Raw genomic sequence first — 24,820 nt, forward strand, 5'->3', positions numbered from 1 at the left:
GAAGGCTGCAAAGAAACGAAACGAAAATCCCTTTTTACAGGGACGGACTAGCATAAACGAATATATAATCGATCTGAACAGCCATCAAGCCTACCAATGGCTCGATTAGATGGATAAAGAGAGATAATATCAAACATGTTCGATCACTAGTCGTTCGTTTTTGGGGTCTATTAATCGAAACTATAATGAGATTATGACTATTTTCACATACGTTTTCAACACTCGATTCGTTTACCGAACGAATCGAAGGTTTAAACGAAGGCAAAAACGAACCGTGTATTCCCAGCATTACCACTAGCTATAGATTTCAGAGGCAGAGTTTTCACAATCTGAGAGCTTCAGTGCAGATACAGATCAGTTGCCTTTGTAATGGAGGAGATAAGAGTGGAGTTTTCACAGAATATGCAGATAGGCAGATTAGCATTGCCCTAGATACAGATAAGCTTGCCTGTGTGTGTAATTGTGTAATAGTGACAAGCAGAAAACATGTCTGCTCCCATTGTATCACAGGAAAAAATATTAATATGCTGTTGAAGCTGTTTGAAGATAGATTTGCTGTGTAAACTATCTAAACTTTAGATAAGAAATATAGACAAGTTACTTGTTATATTTAGTTTTTCATCTCGGATCCGCTTTAAGAAAAAAAAAAAAAGAAAAAAAAAACTTTTCACAAAAAAATAAATTTTTTTCTTAAAAAAGGATAAGTTTCTTCTCTTTTGTTGTACGATCTCTGACACTGACACATTGTGTTGGACTAAATAATCGCTAAAGAAATGCAATGACATTGTTAATACAATGCATTTCAAAAACATATATTTATGCAGAATACTTAGTTGTATGTGTCACATTGCTTGTGTGATGCAATCCCTTAATTTTGTAGATCTTCTTCTGTGTCCAACACAAAGCACCAGTGTGCAAAATAGACATTTAAAGTGTAAAGAGTATATGTAGCAATTATTCATTGCTTTTTAGTTCTCTTTTACAGCGCATGCAGGTTCAGGCTACTCTACTTTCTTCCTCCCCTCCTCTCTGTGGCACGCGTCATAGTGCACGGAACTATGATGCGATGCAGAGAGTCGGAAAAGAATTCGAGGAGACAGAGACTGCGCATGCGCTGTAAGGACCCACTGCCACAGACATCATTTTTCATGTTTCAGCTCTACTTTCTGTAGGAGCCATGTTTTCAATAGCATTGAGAGTGGGCATACCGGGATGGAGAGGGATTAAGAGAGGAAGTGTATACACTTCATATACACTTGGGTATACTTAAAGGGACTCCAAGATCAAATTAAACGCAAAATGTGAACTTACCCGGGCTTTGCTGTAGCCCAGTGCTGGTCTGTAGTTCCCACGACGTACCTCCGGGTCTTCTCCCAATGCCTCTTCAGAAATGGTTGGCCGGCGGATCCTGGCGACACTCGGGCCGATTGTCGGGCTCCTTCTTCCGCATACATCACGCGTAACGTCATTACGGTGTCCGGCGTCACAGTACGGCGCATGCGTGGTTTAATCGCGCATGCGCCGTACTGTCACGCCGGCCACCGTGATGACGCGAGGCGGCCGGCGTAATGACGTTACGCGTGATGTATGCGGAAGAAGGAGCCCGACACTCGGCCCGAGTGTCACCAGGATCCGCCGGCCAACTACAGACCAACACTGGGCTACAGCAAAGCCCGGGTAAGTTCACATTTTGCGTTTAATTTGATCTTGGAGTCCCTTTAAAAACATACCCTGTGCCCCTGCTCAGTGTCCCTTTCAGGGGTTCTTTCTTTAGGGTGGGGGAGAAGAATTTGGGCCTGGTTTGCAGGCATTACAAAATACTTACCGAGCCTCCAGCGGCGTTTTGTAGCCTTCCTGAAGCTCCTAGCATGCTCCTATTGGCTTTCCGACGTACTCTGTTCACGGCAGCAGGTGTATCACTCGACTCTAGGCAGGTCAGGTAACACGCCGGCTTCCATGCAAAGAGGATTGCAGAAAGCCGCTAGGAGTTTCAGGAGGGCTGAAAGATGTTGCTGGAGGTTTCAGTGAATATTTTGGAGCAGGTTTGCGTTTTTTTCTGCTGGTGGTTCAAGTAAGCAACCGACAAGCACATGAATACGGCTTCAAGTGATCACAGCTGGTGGATATTGGGGACATATGTATATACAGTATATGTATAAATAAAATATATATATCTATATATATATATAGATATATATATATATATATATATGCATCTGATAATAAATCTCCATGCATGTATATCTGATACACATATAAATAGAGGTAGCCAGACCTCTCCATCCAGTTAAATATAGGTAGCCAGACCTAATCCCCCACCCTCCCAAGTAATTCATAGGTACCCAGACCTCTCCCATCTCCCCCCAGTAATTCATAGGTAGCCAGACCTCTCCCCTCTCCCCCCAGTAATTCATAGGTAGCCAGACCTCTCCCCTTTCCCCCCAGTAATTCATAGGTAGCCAGACCTCTCCCCTCTCCCCCCCCCCCCCCCCCCAGTGATTCATAGGTAGCCAGACCTCTACCCTCTCCCCCCAGTAATTCATAGGTACCCAGACCTCTCCCCTCTCCCCCCAGTAATTCATAGGTAGCCAGACCTCTCCCCTTTCCCCCCAGTAATTCATAGGTAGCCAGACCTCTCCCCTTTCCCCCCAGTAATTCATAGGTAGCCAGACCTCTCCCCTCTCCCCCCAGTAATCCATAGTTAACCAGACCTGAACCCCTTCCACCCTCCCCCCAGTAAATCATAGGTAACCAGACCTGAACCCCTTCCACCCTCCCCCCAGTAATTCATAGGTAGCCAGACCTCTCCCCTTTCCCCCCAGTAATTCATAGGTAGCCAGACCTCTCCCCTCTCCCCCCAGTAATCCATAGGTAACCAGACCTGAACCCCTTCCACCCTCCCCCCAATAATTCATAGGTAACCAGACCTGAACCCCTTCCACCCTCCCCCCAATAATTCATAGGTAACCAGACCTGAACCCCTTCCACCCTCCCCCCAGTAAATCATAGGTAACCAGACCTGAACCCCTTCCACCCTCCCCCCAGTAATGCATAGGTAGCCAGACCTCTCCCCTTTCCCCCCAGTAATTCATAGGTAGCCAGACCTCTCCCCTCTCCCCCCAGTAATCCATAGTTAACCAGACCTGAACCCCTTCCACCCTCCCCCCAGTAAATCATAGGTAACCAGACCTGAACCCCTTCCACCCTCCCCCCAGTAAATCATAGGTAACCAGACCTGAACCCCTTCCACCCTCCCCCCAGTAGTTCATAGGTAGCCAGACCTCTCCTCTTCCCCCCAGTAATCCATAGGTAACCAGACCTGAACCCCTTCCACCCTCCCCCCAATAATTCATAGGTAACCAGACCTGAACCCCTTCCACCCTCCCCCCAATAATTCATAGGTAACCAGACCTGAACCCCTTCCACCCTCCCCCCAGTAAATCATAGGTAACCAGACCTGAACCCCTTCCACCCTCCCCCCAGTAATGCATAGGTAGCCAGACCTCTCCCCTTTCCCCCCAGTAATTCATAGGTAGCCAGACCTCTCCCCTCTCCCCCCAGTAATCCATAGTTAACCAGACCTGAACCCCTTCCACCCTCCCCCCAGTAAATCATAGGTAACCAGACCTGAACCCCTTCCACCCTCCCCCCAGTAAATCATAGGTAACCAGACCTGAACCCCTTCCACCCTCCCCCCAGTAGTTCATAGGTAGCCAGACCTTTCCTCTTCCCCCCAGTAATCCATAGGTAACCAGACCTGAACCCCTTCCACCCTCCCCCCAGAAATTCATAGGTAACCAGACCTGAACCCCTTCCACCCTCCCCCCAATAATTCATAGGTAACCAGACCTGAACCCCTTCCACCCTCCCCCCAATAATTCATAGGTAACCAGACCTGAACCCCTTCCACCCTCCCCCCAGTAAATCATAGGTAACCAGACCTGAACCCCTTCCACCCTCCCCCCAGTAGTTCATAGGTAGCCAGACCTCTCCTCTTCCCCCCAGTAATCCATAGGTAACCAGACCTGAACCCCTTCCACCCTCCCCCCAATAATTCATAGGTAACCAGACCTGAACCCCTTCCACCCTCCCCCCAGTAAATCATAGGTAACCAGACCTGAACCCCTTCCACCCTCCCCCCAGTAGTTCATAGGTAGCCAGACCTCTCCTCTTCCCCCCAGTAATCCATAGGTAACCAGACCTGAACCCCTTCCACCCTCCCCCCAGTAAATCATAGGTAACCAGACCTGAACCCCTTCCACCCTCCCCCCAGTAAATCATAGGTAACCAGACCTGAACCCCTTCCACCCTCCCCCCAGTAGTTCATAGGTAGCCAGACCTCTCCTCTTCCCCCCAGTAATCCATAGGTAACCAGACCTGAACCCCTTCCACCCTCCCCCCAGAAATCCATAGGTAACCAGACCTGAACCCCTTCCACCCTCCCCCCAATAATTCATAGGTAACCAGACCTGAACCCCTTCCACCCTCCCCCCAATAATTCATAGAAAACCAGACCTGAACCCCTTCCACCCTCCCCCCAGTAAATCATAGGTAACCAGACCTGAACCCCTTCCACCCTCCCCCCAGTAGTTCATAGGTAGCCAGACCTCTCCTCTTCCCCCCAGTAATCCATAGGTAACCAGACCTGAACCCCTTCCACCCTCCCCCCAATAATTCATAGGTAACCAGACCTGAACCCCTTCCACCCTCCCCCCAGTAAATCATAGGTAACCAGACCTGAACCCCTTCCACCCTCCCCCCAGTAGTTCATAGGTAGCCAGACCTCTCCTCTTCCCCCCAGTAATCCATAGGTAACCAGACCTGAACCCCTTCCACCCTCCCCCCAGTAAATCATAGGTAACCAGACCTGAACCCCTTCCACCCTCCCCCCAGTAAATCATAGGTAACCAGACCTGAACCCCTTCCACCCTCCCCCCAGTAGTTCATAGGTAGCCAGACCTCTCCTCTTCCCCCCAGTAATCCATAGGTAACCAGACCTGAACCCCTTCCACCCTCCCCCCAGAAATTCATAGGTAACCAGACCTGAACCCCTTCCACCCTCCCCCCAATAATTCATAGGTAACCAGACCTGAACCCCTTCCACCCTCCCCCCAATAATTCATAGGTAACCAGACCTGAACCCCTTCCACCCTCCCCCCAGTAAATCATAGGTAACCAGACCTGAACCCCTTCCACCCTCCCCCCAGTAGTTCATAGGTAGCCAGACCTCTCCTCTTCCCCCCAGTAATCCATAGGTAACCAGACCTGAACCCCTTCCACCCTCCCCCCAATAATTCATAGGTAACCAGACCTGAACCCCTTCCACCCTCCCCCCAGTAAATCATAGGTAACCAGACCTGAACCCCTTCCACCCTCCCCCCAGTAGTTCATAGGTAGCCAGACCTCTCCTCTTCCCCCCAGTAATCCATAGGTAACCAGACCTGAACCCCTTCCACCCTCCCCCCAGTAAATCATAGGTAACCAGACCTGAACCCCTTCCACCCTCCCCCCAGTAAATCATAGGTAACCAGACCTGAACCCCTTCCACCCTCCCCCCAGTAGTTCATAGGTAGCCAGACCTCTCCTCTTCCCCCCAGTAATCCATAGGTAACCAGACCTGAACCCCTTCCACCCTCCCCCCAGAAATTCATAGGTAACCAGACCTGAACCCCTTCCACCCTCCCCCCAATAATTCATAGGTAACCAGACCTGAACCCCTTCCACCCTCCCCCCAATAATTCATAGGTAACCAGACCTGAACCCCTTCCACCCTCCCCCCAGTAAATCATAGGTAACCAGACCTGAACCCCTTCCACCCTCCCCCCAGAAATTCATAGGTAACCAGACCTGAACCCCTTCCACCCTCCCCCCAATAATTCATAGGTAACCAGACCTGAACCCCTTCCACCCTCCCCCCAATAATTCATAGGTAACCAGACCTGAACCCCTTCCACCCTCCCCCCAGTAAATCATAGGTAACCAGACCTGAACCCCTTCCACCCTCCCCCCAGTAGTTCATAGGTAGCCAGACCTCTCCTCTTCCCCCCAGTAATCCATAGGTAACCAGACCTGAACCCCTTCCACCCTCCCCCCAGTAATCCATAGGTAACCAGACCTGAACCCCTTCCACCTTCCCACCAATAATTCATAGGTAACCAGACCTGAACCCCTTCCACCCTCCCCCCAGTAAATCATAGGTAACCAGACCTGAACCCCTTCCACCCTCCCCCCAGAAATTCATAGGTAACCAGACCTGAACCCCTTCCACCCTCCCCCCAATAATTCATAGGTAACCAGACCTGAACCCCTTCCACCCTCCCCCCAATAATTCATAGGTAACCAGACCTGAACCCATTCCACCCTCCCCCCAGTAAATCATAGGTAACCAGACCTGAACCCCTTCCACCCTCCCCCCAGTAGTTCATAGGTAGCCAGACCTCTCCTCTTCCCCCCAGTAATCCATAGGTAACCAGACCTGAACCCCTTCCACCCTCCCCCCAGTAAATCATAGGTAACCAGACCTGAACCCCTTCCACCCTCCCCCCAGTAAATCATAGGTAACCAGACCTGAACCCCTTCCACCCTCCCCCCAGTAGTTCATAGGTAGCCAGACCTCTCCTCTTCCCCCCAGTAATCCATAGGTAACCAGACCTGAACCCCTTCCACCCTCCCCCCAGAAATTCATAGGTAACCAGACCTGAACCCCTTCCACCCTCCCCCCAATAATTCATAGGTAACCAGACCTGAACCCCTTCCACCCTCCCCCCAATAATTCATAGGTAACCAGACCTGAACCCCTTCCACCCTCCCTCCAGTAAATCATAGGTAACCAGACCTGAACCCCTTCCACCCTCCCCCCAGAAATTCATAGGTAACCAGACCTGAACCCCTTCCACCCTCCCCCCAATAATTCATAGGTAACCAGACCTGAACCCCTTCCACCCTCCCCCCAATAATTCATAGGTAACCAGACCTGAACCCCTTCCACCCTCCCCCCAGTAAATCATAGGTAACCAGACCTGAACCCCTTCCACCCTCCCCCCAGTAGTTCATAGGTAGCCAGACCTCTCCTCTTCCCCCCAGTAATCCATAGGTAACCAGACCTGAACCCCTTCCACCCTCCCCCCCCATGTAATCCATAGGTAACCAGACCTGAACCCCTTCCACCCTCCCCCCAATAATTCATAGGTAACCAGACCTGAACCCCTTCCACCCTCCCCCCAGTAAATCATAGGTAACCAGACCTGAACCCCTTCCACCCTCCCCCCAGTAGTTCATAGGTAGCCAGACCTCTCCTCTTCCCCCCAGTAATCCATAGGTAACCAGACCTGAACCCCTTCCACCCTCCCCCCAGAAATTCAGTTTCAGTATATTTTATTTTTTTTGGGAGTGCTCCATGACAGTGGGAACACTACTATCTATAATCAAAAGAAGGTGGTACATTATAATAAAAAGTGTGGAGTACCCTAACGGTGGGGACACCCAAGAAATTGAACAGGAACAGGTGAGTTTTTTTTTTTTTTTTTTTTTTTTTTTGTGTGGAGTGCTCCCTGACAGTGGGAACACTGCTATCTATAATCAAAAGAAGGTGGTACATTATAATAAAAAGTGTGGAGTACCCTAACGGTGGGGACACCCAAGAAATTGAACAGGAACAGGTGAGTTTTTTTTTTTTTTTTGTTTTTTTTTTTGTGTGGAGTGCTCCCTGACAGTGGGAACACTGCTATCTATAATCAAAAGAAGGTGGTACATTATAATAAAAAGTGTGGAGTACCCTAACGGTGGGGACACCCAAGAAATTGAACAGGAACAGGTGAGTTTTTTTTTTTTTTTTTGTGTGGAGTGCTCCCTGACAGTGGGAACACTGCTATCTATAATCAAAAGAAGGTGGTACTTTATAATAAAAAGTGTGGAGTACCCTAACGGTGGGGACACCCAAGAAATTGAACAGGAACAGGTGAGTTTTTTTTTTTTTTTTTTTTTGTGTGGAGTGCTCCCTGACAGTGGGAACACAGCTATCTATAATCAAAAGAAGGTGGTACATTATAATAAAAAGTGTGGAGTACCCTAACGGTGGGGACACCCAAGAAATTGAACAGGAACAGGTGAGTTTTTTTTTTTTTTTTTTTTTTTGTGGAGTGCTCCCTGACAGTGGGAACACAGCTATCTATAATCAAAAGAAGGTGGTACATTATAATAAAAAGTGTGGAGTACCCTAACGGTGGGGACACCCAAGAAATTGAACAGGAACAGGTGAGTTTTTTTTTTTTTTTTTTTTTTTTCTTTGTGGAGTGCTCCCTGACAGTGGGAACACAGCTATCTATAATCAAGAGAAGGTGGTAAATTATTTAAAAAAGTGCGGTGCACCCTAACGGTGGGGACACCAAGAAACTGAACAAGAAAAAGGTGAGTTGTTTTTTTTTAAGTCAGCAGAAGCCTTTTTGGTGGCAGGTAGTAGGCAAAGTCCTAGCTTGTGGCCCTGAGAGGAGCAGCGGCTCAGTCATATAGTAAGTTGACCATCACCCTCAGTAAACCCAAGCCATTTTGGTGGCAGGTAGTAGGCAAAGTCCTAGCTTGTGGCCCTGAGAGGAGCATCGGCTCAGTCATATAGTAAGTTGACCATCACCCTCAGTAAACCCAAGCCATTTTGGTGGCAGGTAGTAGGCAAAGTCCTAGCTTGTGGCCCTGAGAGGAGCATCGGCTCAGTCATATAGTAAGTTGACCATCACCCTCAGTAAACCCAAGCCATTTTGGTGGCAGGTAGTAGGCAAAGTCCTAGCTTGTGGCCCTGAGAGGAGCAGCGGCTCAGTCATATAGTAAGTTGACCATCACCCTCAGTAAACCCAAGCCATTTTGGTGGCAGGTAGTAGGCAAAGTCCTAGCTTGTGGCCCTGAGAGGAGCATCGGCTCAGTCATATAGTAAGTTGACCATCACCCTCAGTAAACCCAAGCCATTTTGGTGGCAGGTAGTAGGCAAAGTCCTAGCTTGTGGCCCTGAGAGGAGCAGCGGCTCAGTCATATAGTAAGTTGACCATCACCCTCAGTAAACCCAAGCCATTTTGGTGGCAGGTAGTAGGCAAAGTCCTAGCTTGTGGCCCTGAGAGGAGCATCGGCTCAGTCATATAGTAAGTTGACCATCACCCTCAGTAAACCCAAGCCATTTTGGTGGCAGGTAGTAGGCAAAGTCCTAGCTTGTGGCCCTGAGAGGAGCAGCGGCTCAGTCATATAGTAAGTTGACCATCACCCTCAGTAAGCCCAAGCCATTTTGGTGGCAGGTAGGAGGCAAAGTCACCCGAAAGGTGGAAGACCAATAAACAAAACAGCAGCAACATCAGGGACACCAGTAAACATAGCAGGACATAGCAGTGCTCCATGAAAGTAGGAACACTGAAATACTTTTGCAGCAGGAGCAGAAAAAAAATGAAATTGTGCAGTGCACTCTAACGGTGTGAGCAACGATATCAATAACATTTTTTTTTATTTTTTTTTTAACCCTAGGGCTCCATAAGAGTGGGAAGACTGCTGTACCTTTGAATCAAATTGTGCAGTGCACCCTAATGTTGGGAACACAACTGAACATTAAATATTTAATGTTATCTTACAGACATATAGGTATATCAGAGGGAGTTTAAAGCGATCTCATTCAGTTTCTGTCTCTGAGGGCAGGGGCTGAGTATTCACCATCAATCCAGGACTGATTCATTTTTAAGAAGGTCAGTCTGTTCACTGAATCTGTAGACAAACAGGATCGCTTTTCAGTAACCACCCCACCTGCCGCACTGAATGCACGCTCAGAAATGACGCTGGAAGCCGGGCATGCCAGAAGTTGAAGCGCATACTGCGCCAGCTCGGGACAGGTTTCCAGTCTGGCGGACCAAAATTCCATAGGGTCCTCTGTACGCATACTGTCAGATGCACCAAGTGACCCCATGTAATCACTGACCATGCGGCTCACCCGCTGGTGAAAACTTCCTTCTACTGTTCTTGTTGTTATTGTTGGACGCTCAGAGAAGTAAAAGTTTCTCATTGCTCCAAAAAGGTCTCCAGGAAGAATGGGTCTGCTTGGCTCAGCTACTTCCTGGGTGCGATGAGTGGGGATAGCTGTGATCTCAGACTGTGGAAAGGCCTCCTGCACATGACGTATTAGGGCCTGCTGCAGCTCCCGCATCCTCTCCTCCTGCCGGCTTGCTGGAATGAACTGACCCAGTTTCCCCTTGCATCGAGGGTCTAAAAGGGCGGCAACCAGTAGTCATCCCTCTCCTTAATGTTTTGGATCCCTGGATCTCTGCGTAAGCATTTCAACATATGAACAGCCATGGGGAAGAGATGAGCCTGCGCCTCCAAATCATCCGGTCTGCTCAACACATCAAAATCCTCTGACTGCTGCTGCTGCTCGTCCTGCCTTCCAATGTCTACCCACCCATGAACCACAGATGCCGCACTGGCCTGCTCTCCCTCCTCACAATGGTCAGGCACCTCAAGTAAGTCCCGCGTGAAAGTAAGCTCCTCCTCCTCCTCCTCATGTGCCTGAGTTTGGGTGGCTTGGAGCAAGCTTTGTTGTTCAAGCTCATCAAGCGCATCCTCCCCAGCTGCCATCAGGCTACTCAGACTCTCGTCCAGCATGTACACGAGAGGGATCACTTCGCTGATACAGACTTGTGCCCCACTTACGAATGTTGTAGCCTGATCGAATGGGGACAAGACACGGCAGACTTGATACATCAGCCGCCACTCTTCCTGGGTGAATCGGGCAGGTGCGCCCTGGGTGCCATGTCCTCCTCGGAGGTACTCTGCAACCGCCTTTTTCTGCTCGCACAACCTATTCAGCATGCGAAGTGTGGAGTTCCACCGTGTTGCACTGTCTGCAATGAGCCTATGGGGGGGCAGGCCATGTTTCTCCTGCAATTTAGACAGCGAATCTTTGGCATTTGAAGAATAACGTAACTTCGATACAACTCTTCTTGCATGCTGCACCACATCACTCAAACCTGGGTAGGTGCGTATAAAGCGCTGCACCACCAGGTTGAGTATGTGGGCAAAACATGGCACATGGGGGATGTTGCCCTGATTCAGGGCGGCAATCAGATTTGCTGCGTTGTCACATACAACATGACCAGCCTGGAGTCTTCTTGGGGTCAGCCACTTCTGCACCTGTCCGTTGATAATGGCCAGGACATTTGGTGCAGTAAGTCTCTGCTGCTCAACGCTGACTAAGCCCAGAACCGCCTGACAGCGTCGATGTACCACTCTGCTGTGGCCAGTCCCACGGGCACGCTTACTGGGGGCCTCAGCTGTAGCGGTTGCGACATGACTAGAGGCAAGTGTGGAACTGTTCCCCTTGACACCACGGGGCGGCGCAACCAGCTCATTGGCCGCCCCAGGACTGGAACCCTCCTGTTGACATTGGAGGGTGACCCAATGTGCCGTAAAGGACATATAACGTCCCTGGCCATGACTGCTGGTCCAGCAATCTGTCGTGAGATGTACCCTGTTGCCTACAGAATAGTCAAGGGACAGGGTCACATTATCCACAGTGTGGCGATACAGGTCAGGTACTGCTGTCCTAGCAAAAAAATGGCGGCTGGGGATCCGCCATTCTGGTATGCCAAACCTCAGCAGCTCGCGAATGGCTGTACCCTCCTCTACAAGACTGTAGGGCAATAACTGCTGGACCATAGCCTGTGACAGCAGCCCATTCAGCCTCCGGATCCTGCTGTGATGGGAAGGCAGTGGCTTTGTCGACCTTATCGACTCAGTAATTAAGGGCTGGGTGCTGTGAGCCACTGACGAGAAACGTGCAATTGAGGTAGCTGACATGTGGCCAGAGCAGAGGCGTATCTAGGCAATATAGCGCCCATGGCAAACATTGAGATTGCGCCCCCCCCCAAGTAGTCACATGCCTCCAGATAATCAAGTAGTCACTGCCTCCAATTACATTTTTAATTAGTAGTTTTTATTAAGAAGTTACACACCTCCAGATGCAATAATTCAGTAACCAGGTGCCTCACAATAAGCATTACAGTCAGGGGCATCAAGATCAAATAATTAGGTAGCCAAGTGCGGCAAAAGTTAGATTGTAAGCTCCTCTTGCACAGCCAGCCCGATCCCCTCCTCCCCACACAAGGTATACCTGCACCCCTGTAACAGAATTAGCAAATGCATTGCAGAGGACAAATGATTCCGATGATAAATCACAACTAAATGATATCCCTGTGATGGTAAATTAGATGAGACAACAGAGTCTAACAGCATCTAATTCTGGATATCCTGCTACTCTAACATCGTCACTCCACTAATGCCAAACATTGCTTCATACAAGAGTCCCAGAAATCAGCCTCCTGTGATGTAAAGAAAACCAGCCTATATTGAGCAGAATAATAAAACGTGATTCTGTAATATTATACATTGTTATTATACCACCAAAAGTGTGGATGGAATCACATAAGCAAATTACAATGATAGCAAGAGGCCCTGTAGTGACATGTAACAGAGTGCAGTAAAGAGGCCCTGTAGTGACATATAGCAGAATGCAGTAAAGAGGCCCTGTAGTGACATATAGCAGAATGCTGTAAAGAGGCCCTATAGTGACATGTAGCAGAGTGCAGTAAAGAGACCCTGTGGTGACAAATAGCAGAATGCAGTAAAGAGGCCCTGTGGTGACATATAGCAGAGTGCAGTAAAAAAGGCCCTGTAGTGACATATAGCAGAATGCAGTAAATAGGCCCTGTAGTGACATATAGCAGAATGCAGTAAAGAGGCCCTGTAGTGACATATAGCAGAATGCAGTAAAGAGGCCCTGTAGTGACATATAGCAGAATGCAGTAAAGAGGCCCTGTAGTGACATGTAGCAGAGTGCAGTAAAGAGGCCCTGTAGTGACATATAGCAGAATGCAGTAAAGAGGCCCTGTAGTGACATATAGCAGAGTGCAGTAAAGAGACCCTGTAGTGACATGTAGCAGAGTGCAGTAAAGAGGCCCTGTAGTGACATATAGCAGAATGTAGTAAAGATGCCCTGTAGTGACATATAGCAGAAAGCAGTAAAAAGGGCCCTGTAGTGACATATAGCAGAATGCAGTAAAGAGGCCCTGTAGTGACATATAGGAGAATGCAGTAAAGAGGCCCTGTAGTGACATGTAGCAGAGTGCAGTAAAGAGGCCCTGTAGTGACATATAGCAGAAAGCAGTAAAAAGGGCCCTGTAGTGACATATAGCAGAAAGCAGTAAAAAGGGCCCTGTAGTGACATATAGCAGAATGCAGTAAAGAGGCCCTGTAGTGACATGTAGCAGAATGCAGTAAATAGGCCCTGTAGTGACATATAGGAGAATGCAGTAAAGAGGCCCTGTAGTGACATGTAGCAGAGTGCAGTAAAGAGGCCCTGTAGTGACATATAGCAAAAAGCAGTAAAAAGGGCCCTGTAGTGACATATAGGAGAATGCAGTAAAGAGGCCCTGTAGTGACATGTAGCAGAGTGCAGTAAAGAGGCCCTGTAGTGACATATAGCAGAAAGCAGTAAAAAGGGCCCTGTAGTGACATATAGCAGAAAGCAGTAAAAAGGGCCCTGTAGTGACATATAGCAGAATGCAGTAAAGAGGTCCTGTGGTGACATATAGCAGAATGCAGTAAAGAGGCCCTGTAGTGACATATAGTAGAATGCAGTAAAGAGGCCCTGTAGTGACATATAGTAGAATGCAGTAAAGAGGTCCTGTAGTGACATATAGTAGAATGCAGTAAAGATGTCCTGTGGTGACATATAGCAGAGTGCAGTAAAGAGGTCCTGTGGTGACATATAGCAGAATGCAGTAAAGAGGTCCTGTGGTGACATATAGCAGAATGCAGTAAAGAGGTCCTGTGGTGACATATAGCAGAATGCAGTAAAGAGGTCCTGTAGTGACATATAGCAGAATGCAGTAAAGAGGTCCTGTGGTGACATATAGCAGAATGCAGTAAAGAGGCACTGTAGTGACATATAGCAGAATGCAGTAAAGAGGCCCTGTAGTGACATGTAGCACAATGCAGTAAAGAGGCCCTTGTAGTGACATATAGCAGAATGCAGTAAAGAGGTCCTGTGGTGACATATAGCAGAATGCAGTAAAGAGGCCCTGTATTGACATATAGCAGAATGCAGTAAAGAGGCCTTGTGGTGACATATAGCAGAAAGAAGTAAAGAGGCCCTGAGACTTGCAAAAGGAGGAGGGATGAAGTGCTCACCTCTACCACATTCCCGGCTCTCTGTTCCTGGACCGGAGTTAGATTTTCGCCACCTCCGCATCTTGTGCCTCCCTCCCATGGTAGATGCCTCCGGTCTTCCGCGCCCCCGCCCGCCGGCTCTCTGTCCCTGCTGTCAGTCAGACTTTAGTTTAGTAGCAAGAGGCGAGACAGAGAGGGCGCACACTTCCCGCCCGGTGCGCTTCAAATGCAGGAAGTAGTTGATGACGTCACTTCCGCATGTGACGCGACGGGTGTATGGAGTGCGCCCTCTCTGTCTCGCCTCTTGCCGCTAAACTAAAGTCTGAAAGCAGGGACAGAGAGCCGGCGGGTGGGGGCGCGGGAGACCGGAGGGATCTAGCATGGATGGGAGGGAGGGCTGGGAAGCACAAGATGCGAAAGTGGCGAATAGCATATCCCCCATGGAAAGGAACGAGGGGGGGGGGGGGGCGCGGGGGACCGGAGGCATAGTGATAGTGGAAAGAGCGGCAAGGATGCGTAGGTGGCAGGCAGCATGGGGGCAGGCATGGCGCCCATGGTGTGCTGGCGCCCATGGCACTAGCCATGCCTGCACCCCTCTAGATCCGCCACTGCATGTGGCCTCTACTGCCAGACTGTGTTGCGGAGTGAAGGCAGGGGGAAGGGGTGCCGATGTCAGAACCTGAATGGGAAGAAGGATGGGGCACTGTGCGGGGTCTTTTACCCATTGCTTCCTGAACAAGCTGATTTTCTCTCTTATGCTTTTTTATGTGGGAGAGTGGTCCACCTGTGCCCGCTCTTGACAAGTCCTTCCCTAAACGCACCTTATGACCACAAATGTTGCATATGGCAATGTGGGGATCAGATTCATCAACGGTAAAGTACTTCCAAACTGGGGCTTTCTTAGATGATTTTTTAACTGTTTTTTCAGTCTCAGGCACAACAATTTGGGAGAGGGTGCTTTCAGATGCAGGCTCAGGCTGTGGCTGCTGCCTCGTTTGAAAAAGCCTACCAGAGGAGCCACTGCTTCCACTAGGTCTCACGGTATGCTGATGCAGCCTCTGCGGCTCTGAATCATCTGAGCTGGCATCATCGTGACGTTCAGGCGGGGCATAGTCCCTATCCAGATCATCGTCACTATATCCCTTATAAGAACCCAGCTCATCATCATCAGGATAATTGGGAGAAAGAAGGTTGGGAGAGCCCTCATCCTGGATGTTATGTTCTCCCATTGAGGACTGAGACTGATCGCGGGCATGGTACAAGTTGTCATCATGATCATCACCCGCCAATCCCTCATCGATAACATTCTGAGGTTCATTAAAAAAATTCTGGGCATCAGACTCTAGGTTTATGTCGGACTGCGAAAGAGCTTTGTCCACAAGGTCTGCAATATGTGCAGTATATGGAAGTGAAGGCTCATTTTGGATGTTGGTGGCAGATCTGTGAGCAGGCATGGGTGTGCTGCTGGTACTGCTGCTACTCTCCAGGGCCTGAAGATTGGGGGACTGAGAACCGCTATCTCTCGTCACAAACTCCACAATATCAGCAGCCTGGCTCTCCATAATGGGGCGTCGTGGGCCCTTCATCATCCTTGAATCGCGAATAAGGTTGTAGACTTTTTTTGGAGTTACATCTTCACTCCTCACTGTGCCTGTTGAGGATTGGCCACTACCTCGCACTGATTGTCCACTACCAACTGACTGTCCCCTGCCAGTTTTGGACTGACCCCTGCCGGTGCAGAGCGTCCCCTTCCTGCTGTGAAATAGGGATGTACTTTTTGGGCTGCTGGTTCTTGATCACTGCCTGTCAAGGTGTCAAACAAACATCTTTTTGCAGTGGTTTCAATTCCTCGGCCACGGGCACGGCCTGCTCCACCTCTGCCAGACATTGTAGGGAATATGTTCAGCAAGTGCCAAACGTTAGTGTTTTATTGAAATGTAGGGGAAAGTGACAAATGATAAACGTATAAAATAAAAATAAATCAAATTAAAATTTCAATGTAATGAGGAAGGAGAGGACTGAAGAGCTAGTCCAAATTATATATCAATTGCTTTGGGACAACGCACTTGAAATAAATCCCCCCACAAAAAAAATGAAAATAAAATTCAATCAAATCAAATAATTAAAATGATTAAAAAAAACAAAAAAACACAAATACAATTCACTCTCAGCACACGATCCCTGAATCTAACTGATTTCACTCTATTACATATCACAGGCCCTCTCTTGTCTCTACAATCTACACGCTTTCACTGTAAAATCACAAGCCCTATAATCAGTTTTCCCTGCCTCACTAAACAACAGAATTCTAACCCTAAACAAAGCCCTAACTACAATAATCAACTTCCTAACACAGGCTTACAATTACAATCACACAGATCAAAGATGTAAGAAAATGCAATAGAATTGCAATTAATATGGATGTGTAACTGTATCACTCTCTGTCTCACTCCTTCTCCTCAGAAAGTGAAAGCAACCCACAAAGAACACAGATCATGGCTGACAGCTTATATACTGAAGGGCGGGAGAAGATACTATTGGTTGCTTAGGATGTAGCTCCCAAACAAACTTGATAACTGATTGGCTACTCCTAGAAAAGGGGAGTTGTGCCTACGAAATTACGCGTAAAATTACGCGTAATTTGCCGTAAAATTACGCATGCCTACGCTATTACGGTAGCCGGCGTAATTACAATACCGCTTTACGGCTTTACGCGTGCATACTTACGCGTAAGACCGTAAATTACGCGTAGCGCTTACGCGTAAAATAGCGGTAATTTACGGTGCGTAATTACGCGCATGCGTAATTTCGGCCCAGCACTGGTTTAAAAGAAAAAAATATAGAAATATTTCATCTTTACATTGATATTTAAAAAGTTTAGACCCTTAGGTAAATATTTACATGTTTTTTTTTTATTGTAATGTTTTTTTTTTTTATATTAAACATTTTATTTGGGTATTTTTGGGAGGGTGGGATGTAAACAATAGTTTTTATAATGTAAATGTGTCTTGAATTTAATTTTTTTTACTTTTAGTTGTAGTTTTACTTTTTGGCCACACCATGGCGGCCATGAGTTTGTTTACATGACGTTACGCTAAGCGTAACATACGCTTAGAGAGACGCATGGGGGAGGTAACAACCAGAAAAAGCGTGCGATCGGCCGCGGGAGCGCGCATGGTTCCTGGACGTAGTTTCTACGTCCAGGAACTAAAATAGGTTAATAGAGCTTTTTGTAATCACTCTGTGGTAAAAATTCCCTCAGCACGAAAAGAAAAACAACAACACTGTGAGGTAAAACACACCTATATAGTTGCTCTGAGGTAATATTAACTTCACAATAAATAAACTGAACCACTCAGAGGAAACATACAGCTCAATAGACGCTTTCAACTGCCGTCTGTGTTAACTATCTGAGGTAAAATACAGCTCGAGTTGAAAAAAAAAGAGATTCCGGTTGAAAAAACGTCACTTCCGATCGAATAAACCATTCCATCGAATACTTAATTTTATCTTTATCTTTATCTTATTTCTCAATTTGATTTATGGGCATATTCGATCATTTTCCCCGGATTTTCAGCCTAATTGAACGTTCGTGTATGGTACCTTGAAAACAGCTCTGCGATTTTTTTCGATCTAACGAATCGAACGAATTTATCTAATCGAAAAAAAAGAAAAAATTGTACCATGTATGGGCACCATTAGACCCGGCTTTTAACTTAACTGTAGGGATAACATTGGTGTCTGTCTGGATTCCTGTAAATGTATTTGCTTGAACACTTGCATGTGAGAGTGCAAAGGGTTAACTGTTTTTGCTCTTTTGCTGACCACACCCCCTTTAGCACCTCCCTAATAACTTATTTACATTTTTTTTGCTTGAGGTGATATATGTATTTTTTCTTGTCAGCCAATAAAATAAAATAGAATAAAAATGCATGCACCTGTGTCTGCAGGACCAAATCTAGCAAGAGCTGAGATGGACAATCGGCCATAGACAGGAGAGAGAGCTCAGTCATACACAATCATAGATCATGTGACCGGCAGGGGGCACCACATGCAGGTATCCCTCTCCAAGCCCCGCCCCTACACTGACCTGTCCCTGATAATGTGACCAGCAGGGGGCACTGCATTCAGGTATCCCTCTCCAAGCCCCGCCCCCTACACTGACCTGTCCCTGATCATGTGACCAGCAGGGGGCACTGCATTCAGGTATCCCTCTCCAAGCCCCGCCCCCTACACTGACCTGTCCCTGATCATGTGACCAGCAGGGGGCACCACATGCAGGAATCCCTCTAAAAGCCCCGCCCCTACACTGACCTGTCCCTGATCATGTGACCAGCAGGGGGCACCACATGCAGGTATCCCTCTCCAAGCCCCGCCCCTACACTGACCTGTCCCTGATCATGTGACCAGCAGGGGGCACTGCATTCAGGTATCCCTCTCCAAGCCCTGCCCCCTACACTGACCTAACCCTGATTTATGTGACCAGCAGGGGTCACCACATGCACGTATCCCTCTCCAAGACCCACCCCCTACACTGACCTGTCCCTGATCATGTGACCAGCAGAGGACACCACATGCAGTTATCCCTCTCCAAGCCCCGCCCCCTACACTGACCTGTCCCTGATCATGTGACCAGCAGCTGGCACCACGAGCAGGTATTTTTCTCAAGCCCTGCCCCCTACACTGACCTGTCCCTGATCATGTGACCAGCAGGGGGCACCACATGCAGGTATCCCTCTCCAAGCCCCGCCCCCTACACTGACATGTCCCTGATCATGTGACCAGCAGGGGACACTGCATTCAGGTATCATTTTACAAGCCCCGCCCTCTACACTGACCTGTCCCTGATCATGTGACCAGCAGGGGGCACCACATGCAGGTATCCCTCTCCAAGCCCCGCCCCTACACTGACCTGTCCCTGATCATGTGACCAGCAGGGGGCACCACATGCAGGTATCCCTCTCCAAGCCCCGCCCCCTACACTGACCTGTCCCTGATCATGTGACCAGCAGGGGGCACCACATGCAGGTATATCTATCCAGGCCCCCTTCTCTACACTGACCTGTCCCTGATCATGTGACCAGCAGGGGGCACCACATGCAGGTATCCCTCTCCAAGCCCCGCCCCCTACACTGACCTGTCCCTGATCATGTGACCAGCAGGGGGCACCACATGAAGGTATCCCTCTCCAAACCTCGCCCCTACACTGACCTGTCCCTGATCATGTGACCAGCAGGGGGCACCACATGCAGGTATCCTTCTCCAAGCCCCGCCCCTACACTGACCTGTCCCTGATCATGTGACCAGCAGGGGGCACCACATGCAGGTATCCTTCTCCAGCCCCCCTCCTCTACACTGACCTGTCCCTGATCATGTGACCAGTAGGGGGGCACCACATGCAGGTATTCCTATCCAGGCCCCCTTCTCTACAGTGAACTGTCCCTGATCATATGACCAGCAGAGGGCACCACATCCAGGTATCCCTCTCCAAGCCCCGCCCCCTACACTGACCTTTCCCTAATCATATGTCCAGCAGGGGGCACCACATGAAGGTATCCCTCTCCAAGCCCCGCCCCCTACACTGACCTGTCCATAATCATGTGACCAGCAGGGGGCACCACATGAAGGTATCCCTCTCCAAGCCCCGCCCCCTACACTGACCTGTACACTAGGAGCTCTAAAGCAAAAGTAAAATGTAAAATGTAGTACGATGTCAGATACTCACTCTGGTATATTTCTGCTGCTTCCATGGAATACCTGGAATCACTGCGATAGTCACCGCGGCCAGAAGCTTCAGCAGCAAGAATGGATTATAAATCCATAGTAACAACCTTCTGCAAAGCAAGGAGATAGGTCACAGCCATGTATTTACCTGGGGAGGAAATGTTGGTTCCCAGGACTTGGCCACAGCCATGGCTTTACCTGGGGAGGAAATGGTCGTTCCCAGGACTTGGCCACAGCCATGACTTTATCTGGGAAGGAAATGGTGGTTCCCAGGACTTGGGCACAGCCATGACATTATCTGGGAAGGAAATGGTGGTTCCCAGGACTTGGGCACAGCCATGTATTTACCTGGGGAGGAAATGGTGGTTCCCAGGACTTGGCCACAGCCATGTATTTACCTGGGGAGGAAATGGTGGTTCCCAGGACTTGGCCACAGCCATGGCTTTATCTGGGGAGGAAATGGTGGTTCCCAGGACTTGGCCACAGCCATGACTTTATCTGGGAAGGAAATGGTGGTTCCCAGGACTTGGCCACAGCCATGACTTTATCTGGGAAGGAAATGGTGGTTCCCAGGACTTGGTCACAGCCATGTATTTACCTGGGGAGGAAATGGTGGTTCCCAAGACTTGGCCACAGCCATGGCTTTACCTTGGGAGGAAAGATTGCTCACCAGAACTTAGGCAAAGCCATATCTCTCTGCATTCCCAACATCTCATTGTTATATACTCGATGGACCTCATTCTCAACTCTAAGGACTTGATTTTCATCTCTGATTCGTACCTCAGCTTGATTTCACCTGCCTCATGAACATGTATTTGTCTCTGAACACCCCCTTCCCCTTCTTAGTTTGCTGCAGCAGCTAGATTTTACTTGTTTACTGACCTGGTGGCCCCCCTACACCCGCCTTTCCCTCACAACCACCTTGTCAATGTGGCCACCAGGGCTTTGCCACCTGCCACATGCCACCTGCCACCGTGGCTGGATGGTGCAATGGTTAAGGGCTCTGCCTCTGACACAGGAGACCAGGGTTCAAATCTCGGCTCTGCCTGTTCAGTAAGCCAGCACCCATTCAAGTAGGAGACCTTAGGCAAGTCTCCCTAACACTGCTACTGCCTATAGAGTGCCCCCTAGTGGGTGCAGCTATGGCCCAACACTGCTACTGCCTATAGAGCGCCCCCTAGTGGCTGCAGCTCTGGCCTAACACTGCTACTGCCTATAGAGCACTCCCTAGTGGCTGCAGCTCTGGCCTAACACTGCTACTGCCTATAGAGCACCCCGTAGTGGCTGCAGCTCTGGCCTAACACTGCTACTGCCTATAGAGTACCCCCTAGTGGCTGCAGCTCTGGCCTAACACTGCTACTGCCTATAGAGTGCCCCCTAGTGGTTGCAGCTCTGGCCTCACACTGCTACTGCCTATAGAGTGTCCCCTAGTGGCTGCAGCTCTGGCCGAACACTGCTACTGCCTATAGAGCGCGTCCTAGAGGTTGCAGCTCTGGCCTCACACTGCTACTGCCTATAGAGTGCCCCCTAGTGGCTGCAGCTCTGGCCCAACACTGCTACTGCCTATAGAGCGCCTCCTAGTGGCTGCAGCTCTGGCGCTTTGAGTCAGCCAGTAGAAAAGCTCGATATAAATGTTATTTGTCTTGTCTTTGTCTGGAGTGAGTATTGTCAGCTATGTTATGTAAATGTTATTAAAAATGTAATAGTAAGGTAAAAATGTATCATTCCATTGTGAGAAATCTACTTACAGCATGGAGGCATCGTCTGTCCTCTCCCTGGGGAGATCTGTGGAATAAACAGTGAGAGGTCATGACTGGGTAGGAACTCCTCATATTGGACTACTGAACAGTCATAACAAGACTACAAACTTCAAAGAGCAAAAAAGGTCTTTAGGCAAACTGTAAACTTGTGCAAAGCTGAGAGATACAGCTGAGGAGAAACAACTTCATACAGTGTTCTCATGTAATAACAAAGCCATACATAACAGTATACTTGATGAAAAGAATTCAACAAAAACAGCATAAGTTGGGGCAGGAGCACCACATTTCATAAACCTCTGCCCACCTGCTCACACCATCTAAAGCAAACATCAAACCTTTCAGCTTCTGTGCCAGACTGTAAAAGAAAGGAAGAGAACAGCGCTTAAGCTTCAATCTATTTATTAAATATAACTCCTATCTATCTAGCACAAGGAGGTTTGGATGATAAGCCCCACTCGTATTTACATACATACAACCATACGCACCTTGGAGCCACCTGATTCTCTAAAAAAATCCTCCTAAAAAAATCTTTTTCCTTTTTTGATAATCCGTGCGATGGACTGATATAAATGAATCCTTGTAGGTGTTCAAACGTTAATGGGATGGATAGTTCACTTCCTTTTTATCATTAAGAGGGTTTGATCCCTTCCCAGTGTAAACACTAATGTCACTTACGCGTCTTGTAGTTTCAAAAGATGTCCCGTGTTGGCTCCGGCCGGTAGCCTCGCAGGCAGGGATTAGCTTCCAGCCCTGTTTAGCCGCTTCCTCCGGTTTGACGTCCGTCTGTGTGCAGGTCTCTTGCGGCTCCGTTCGTTCCGGCTCTGCGGCTTCCGGGTGATGGACCAGCTGGGAGTGACGTCACTTCCCTTCCAGGCTCCTGCGTCCCACCATGCGTTCCACTGCGGCTACTTCATATAAAACTTGTATTGACAAGCCGTATCTGCGTAGTTATATCGCGGATTCTGTTGCAGTCAAATAGGAACCGCTCAAGACAACCTGATGGGTTAGCAAGGGGCCCTTACATCGACATGTTTCGATAGTATTACGACTATCTTCATCAGGATTAGGGAATACCCACTGGCCACCATTTCCTGCTTTTTATAGATATCCCCTCCATTCAATATCCACCACCTCTTAAAGGGGAACTCCATTAGTTGTTCATAGCGACCTCCATTCAATTTAATCTCTATAATTTTTTCCTTTCTTTTTCATAGGTTGTCCATATGAATTGGGTATCCAATATCCTTCTTTAAATCTTTAAGATCCCTGCCTGCGAGGCTACCGGCCGGAGCCCACACGGGACATCTTTTGAGACTACAAGACGCGTAAGTGACATTAGTGTTTACACTGGGAAGGGATCAAACCCTCTTAATGATAAAAAGGAAGTGAACTATCCATCCCATTAACGTTTGAACACCTACAAGGATTCATTTATATCAGTCCATCGCACGGATTATCAAAAAAGGAAAAAGATTTTTTTAGGAGGATTTTTTTTAGAGAATCAGGTGGCTCCAAGGTGCGTATGGTTGTATGTATGTAAATACGAGTGGGGCTTATTATCCAAACCTCCTTGTGCTAGATAGATAGGAGTTATATTTAGGGGCTATTGGATGAAAAACTCTTTTAGGGATAACACATGTTTTTTATGATGTTTTTATGTTTATTATGATTACATGCTTTCCGGAACAACTGGAAATTGTATATATAAAAGCAATAAAAACTATTAGTGCAATAGATTGAAGCTTAAGCACTGTTCTCTTCCTTTCTTTTATACCTTATGATACCTTATGATTGGTGGGGGCTAAGGGGATACCCCACACCTTGAGAACTCAGCAGCTGATAAGCGGGTGATAGAGAAATAGAGTGGCGCCTACAAACTTCATGTGTGTATATATTTATTTATATATATATTTTATAACTGTGACACGTCATGTGATAATTAGGAAGAATGTAAGATGAAAAAAAGTATATTTTGGCATAAATATACTTTTTTTCATTCTAATTTTTCTGTGTAGAATGACTAAAAAATGTAACAATTCCAGAAAAAAATACAGAATTACCCAAAGAAAGAGTAAGACTATGTATACAAGTCCTTCTCAAAAAATTAGCATATAGTGATAAAGTTCGTTATTTTCTGTAATGTACTAATAAATATTAGACTTTTATATATTTTAGATTAATTACACACAACTGAAGTAGTTCAAGCCCTTTATTGTTTTAATATTGATGATTTTGGCATACAGCTCATGAAAACCCAAAATTCCTATCTCAAAAAATTAGCATATCATGAAAAGGTTCTCTAAACGAGCTATTAACCTAATCATCTAAATCAACTAATTAACTCCAAACACCTGCAAAAGATTCCTGAGGCTTTTAAAAACTCCCAGCCTGGTTCATTACTCAAAGCTGCAATCATGGGTAAGACTGCCGACCTGACTGCTGTCCAGAAGGCCATCATTGACACCCTCAAGCAAGAGGTTTCTGAACGAATAGGCTGATCCCAGAGTGCTGTATCAAGGCACCTCAGTGGGAAGTCTGTGGGAAGGAAAAAGTGTGGCAGAAAACGCTGCACAACGAGAAGAGGTGACCGGACCCTGAGGAAGATTGTGGAGAAGGACCGATTCTAGACCTTGGGGGACCTGCGGAAGCAGTGGACTGAGTCTGGAGTAGAAACATCCAGAGCCACCGTGTACAGGCGTGTGCAGGAAATGGGCTACAGGTGCCGCATTCCCCAGATCAAGCCACTTTTGAACACAGAGAAGCAGCACTGGACTGTTGCTCAGTGGTCCAAAGTACTTTTTTCGGATGAAAGCAACTTTTGCATGTCATTCAGATATCAAGGTGCCAGAGTCTGGAGGAAGACTGGGGAGAGGGAAATGCCAAAATGCCTGAAGTCCAGTGTCAAGTACTCACAGTCAGTGATGGTCTGGGGTGCCATGTCAGCTGCTGGTGTTGGTCCACTGTGTTTTATCAAGGGCAGGGTCAATGCAGCTAGCTATCAGGAGATTTTGGAGCACTTCATGCTTCCATCTGCTGAAAAGCTTTATGGAGATGAAGATTTCATTTTTCAGCACGACCTGGCACCTGCTCACAGTGCCAAAACCACTGGTAAATGGTTTACTGACCATGGTATTACTGTGCTCAATTGG

At 48.0% G+C, this 24,820-nt stretch overlaps 1 protein-coding gene across 1 annotated transcript in view; it reads right to left on the bottom strand.

Annotated features, from left to right (window-relative positions):
• The window catches only part of LOC137544506 (uncharacterized), a 59,294-nt gene that overhangs the window by 13,458 nt on the left and 21,016 nt on the right, over positions 1-24,820 (bottom strand). The window contains exons 5-6 of the mRNA XM_068265595.1: positions 21,660-21,696; positions 19,913-20,021 (exon numbers count right to left, since the gene is read on the bottom strand). Of these exons, the coding sequence (XP_068121696.1) occupies positions 19,913-20,021; positions 21,660-21,696 (146 nt within the window). The remainder of the gene's footprint in view (positions 1-19,912; positions 20,022-21,659; positions 21,697-24,820) is intronic.

The sequence above is a fragment of the Hyperolius riggenbachi genome, chromosome 1 (genome assembly GCF_040937935.1).
Source record: "Hyperolius riggenbachi isolate aHypRig1 chromosome 1, aHypRig1.pri, whole genome shotgun sequence".
NCBI lineage: Eukaryota > Metazoa > Chordata > Amphibia > Anura > Hyperoliidae > Hyperolius > Hyperolius riggenbachi.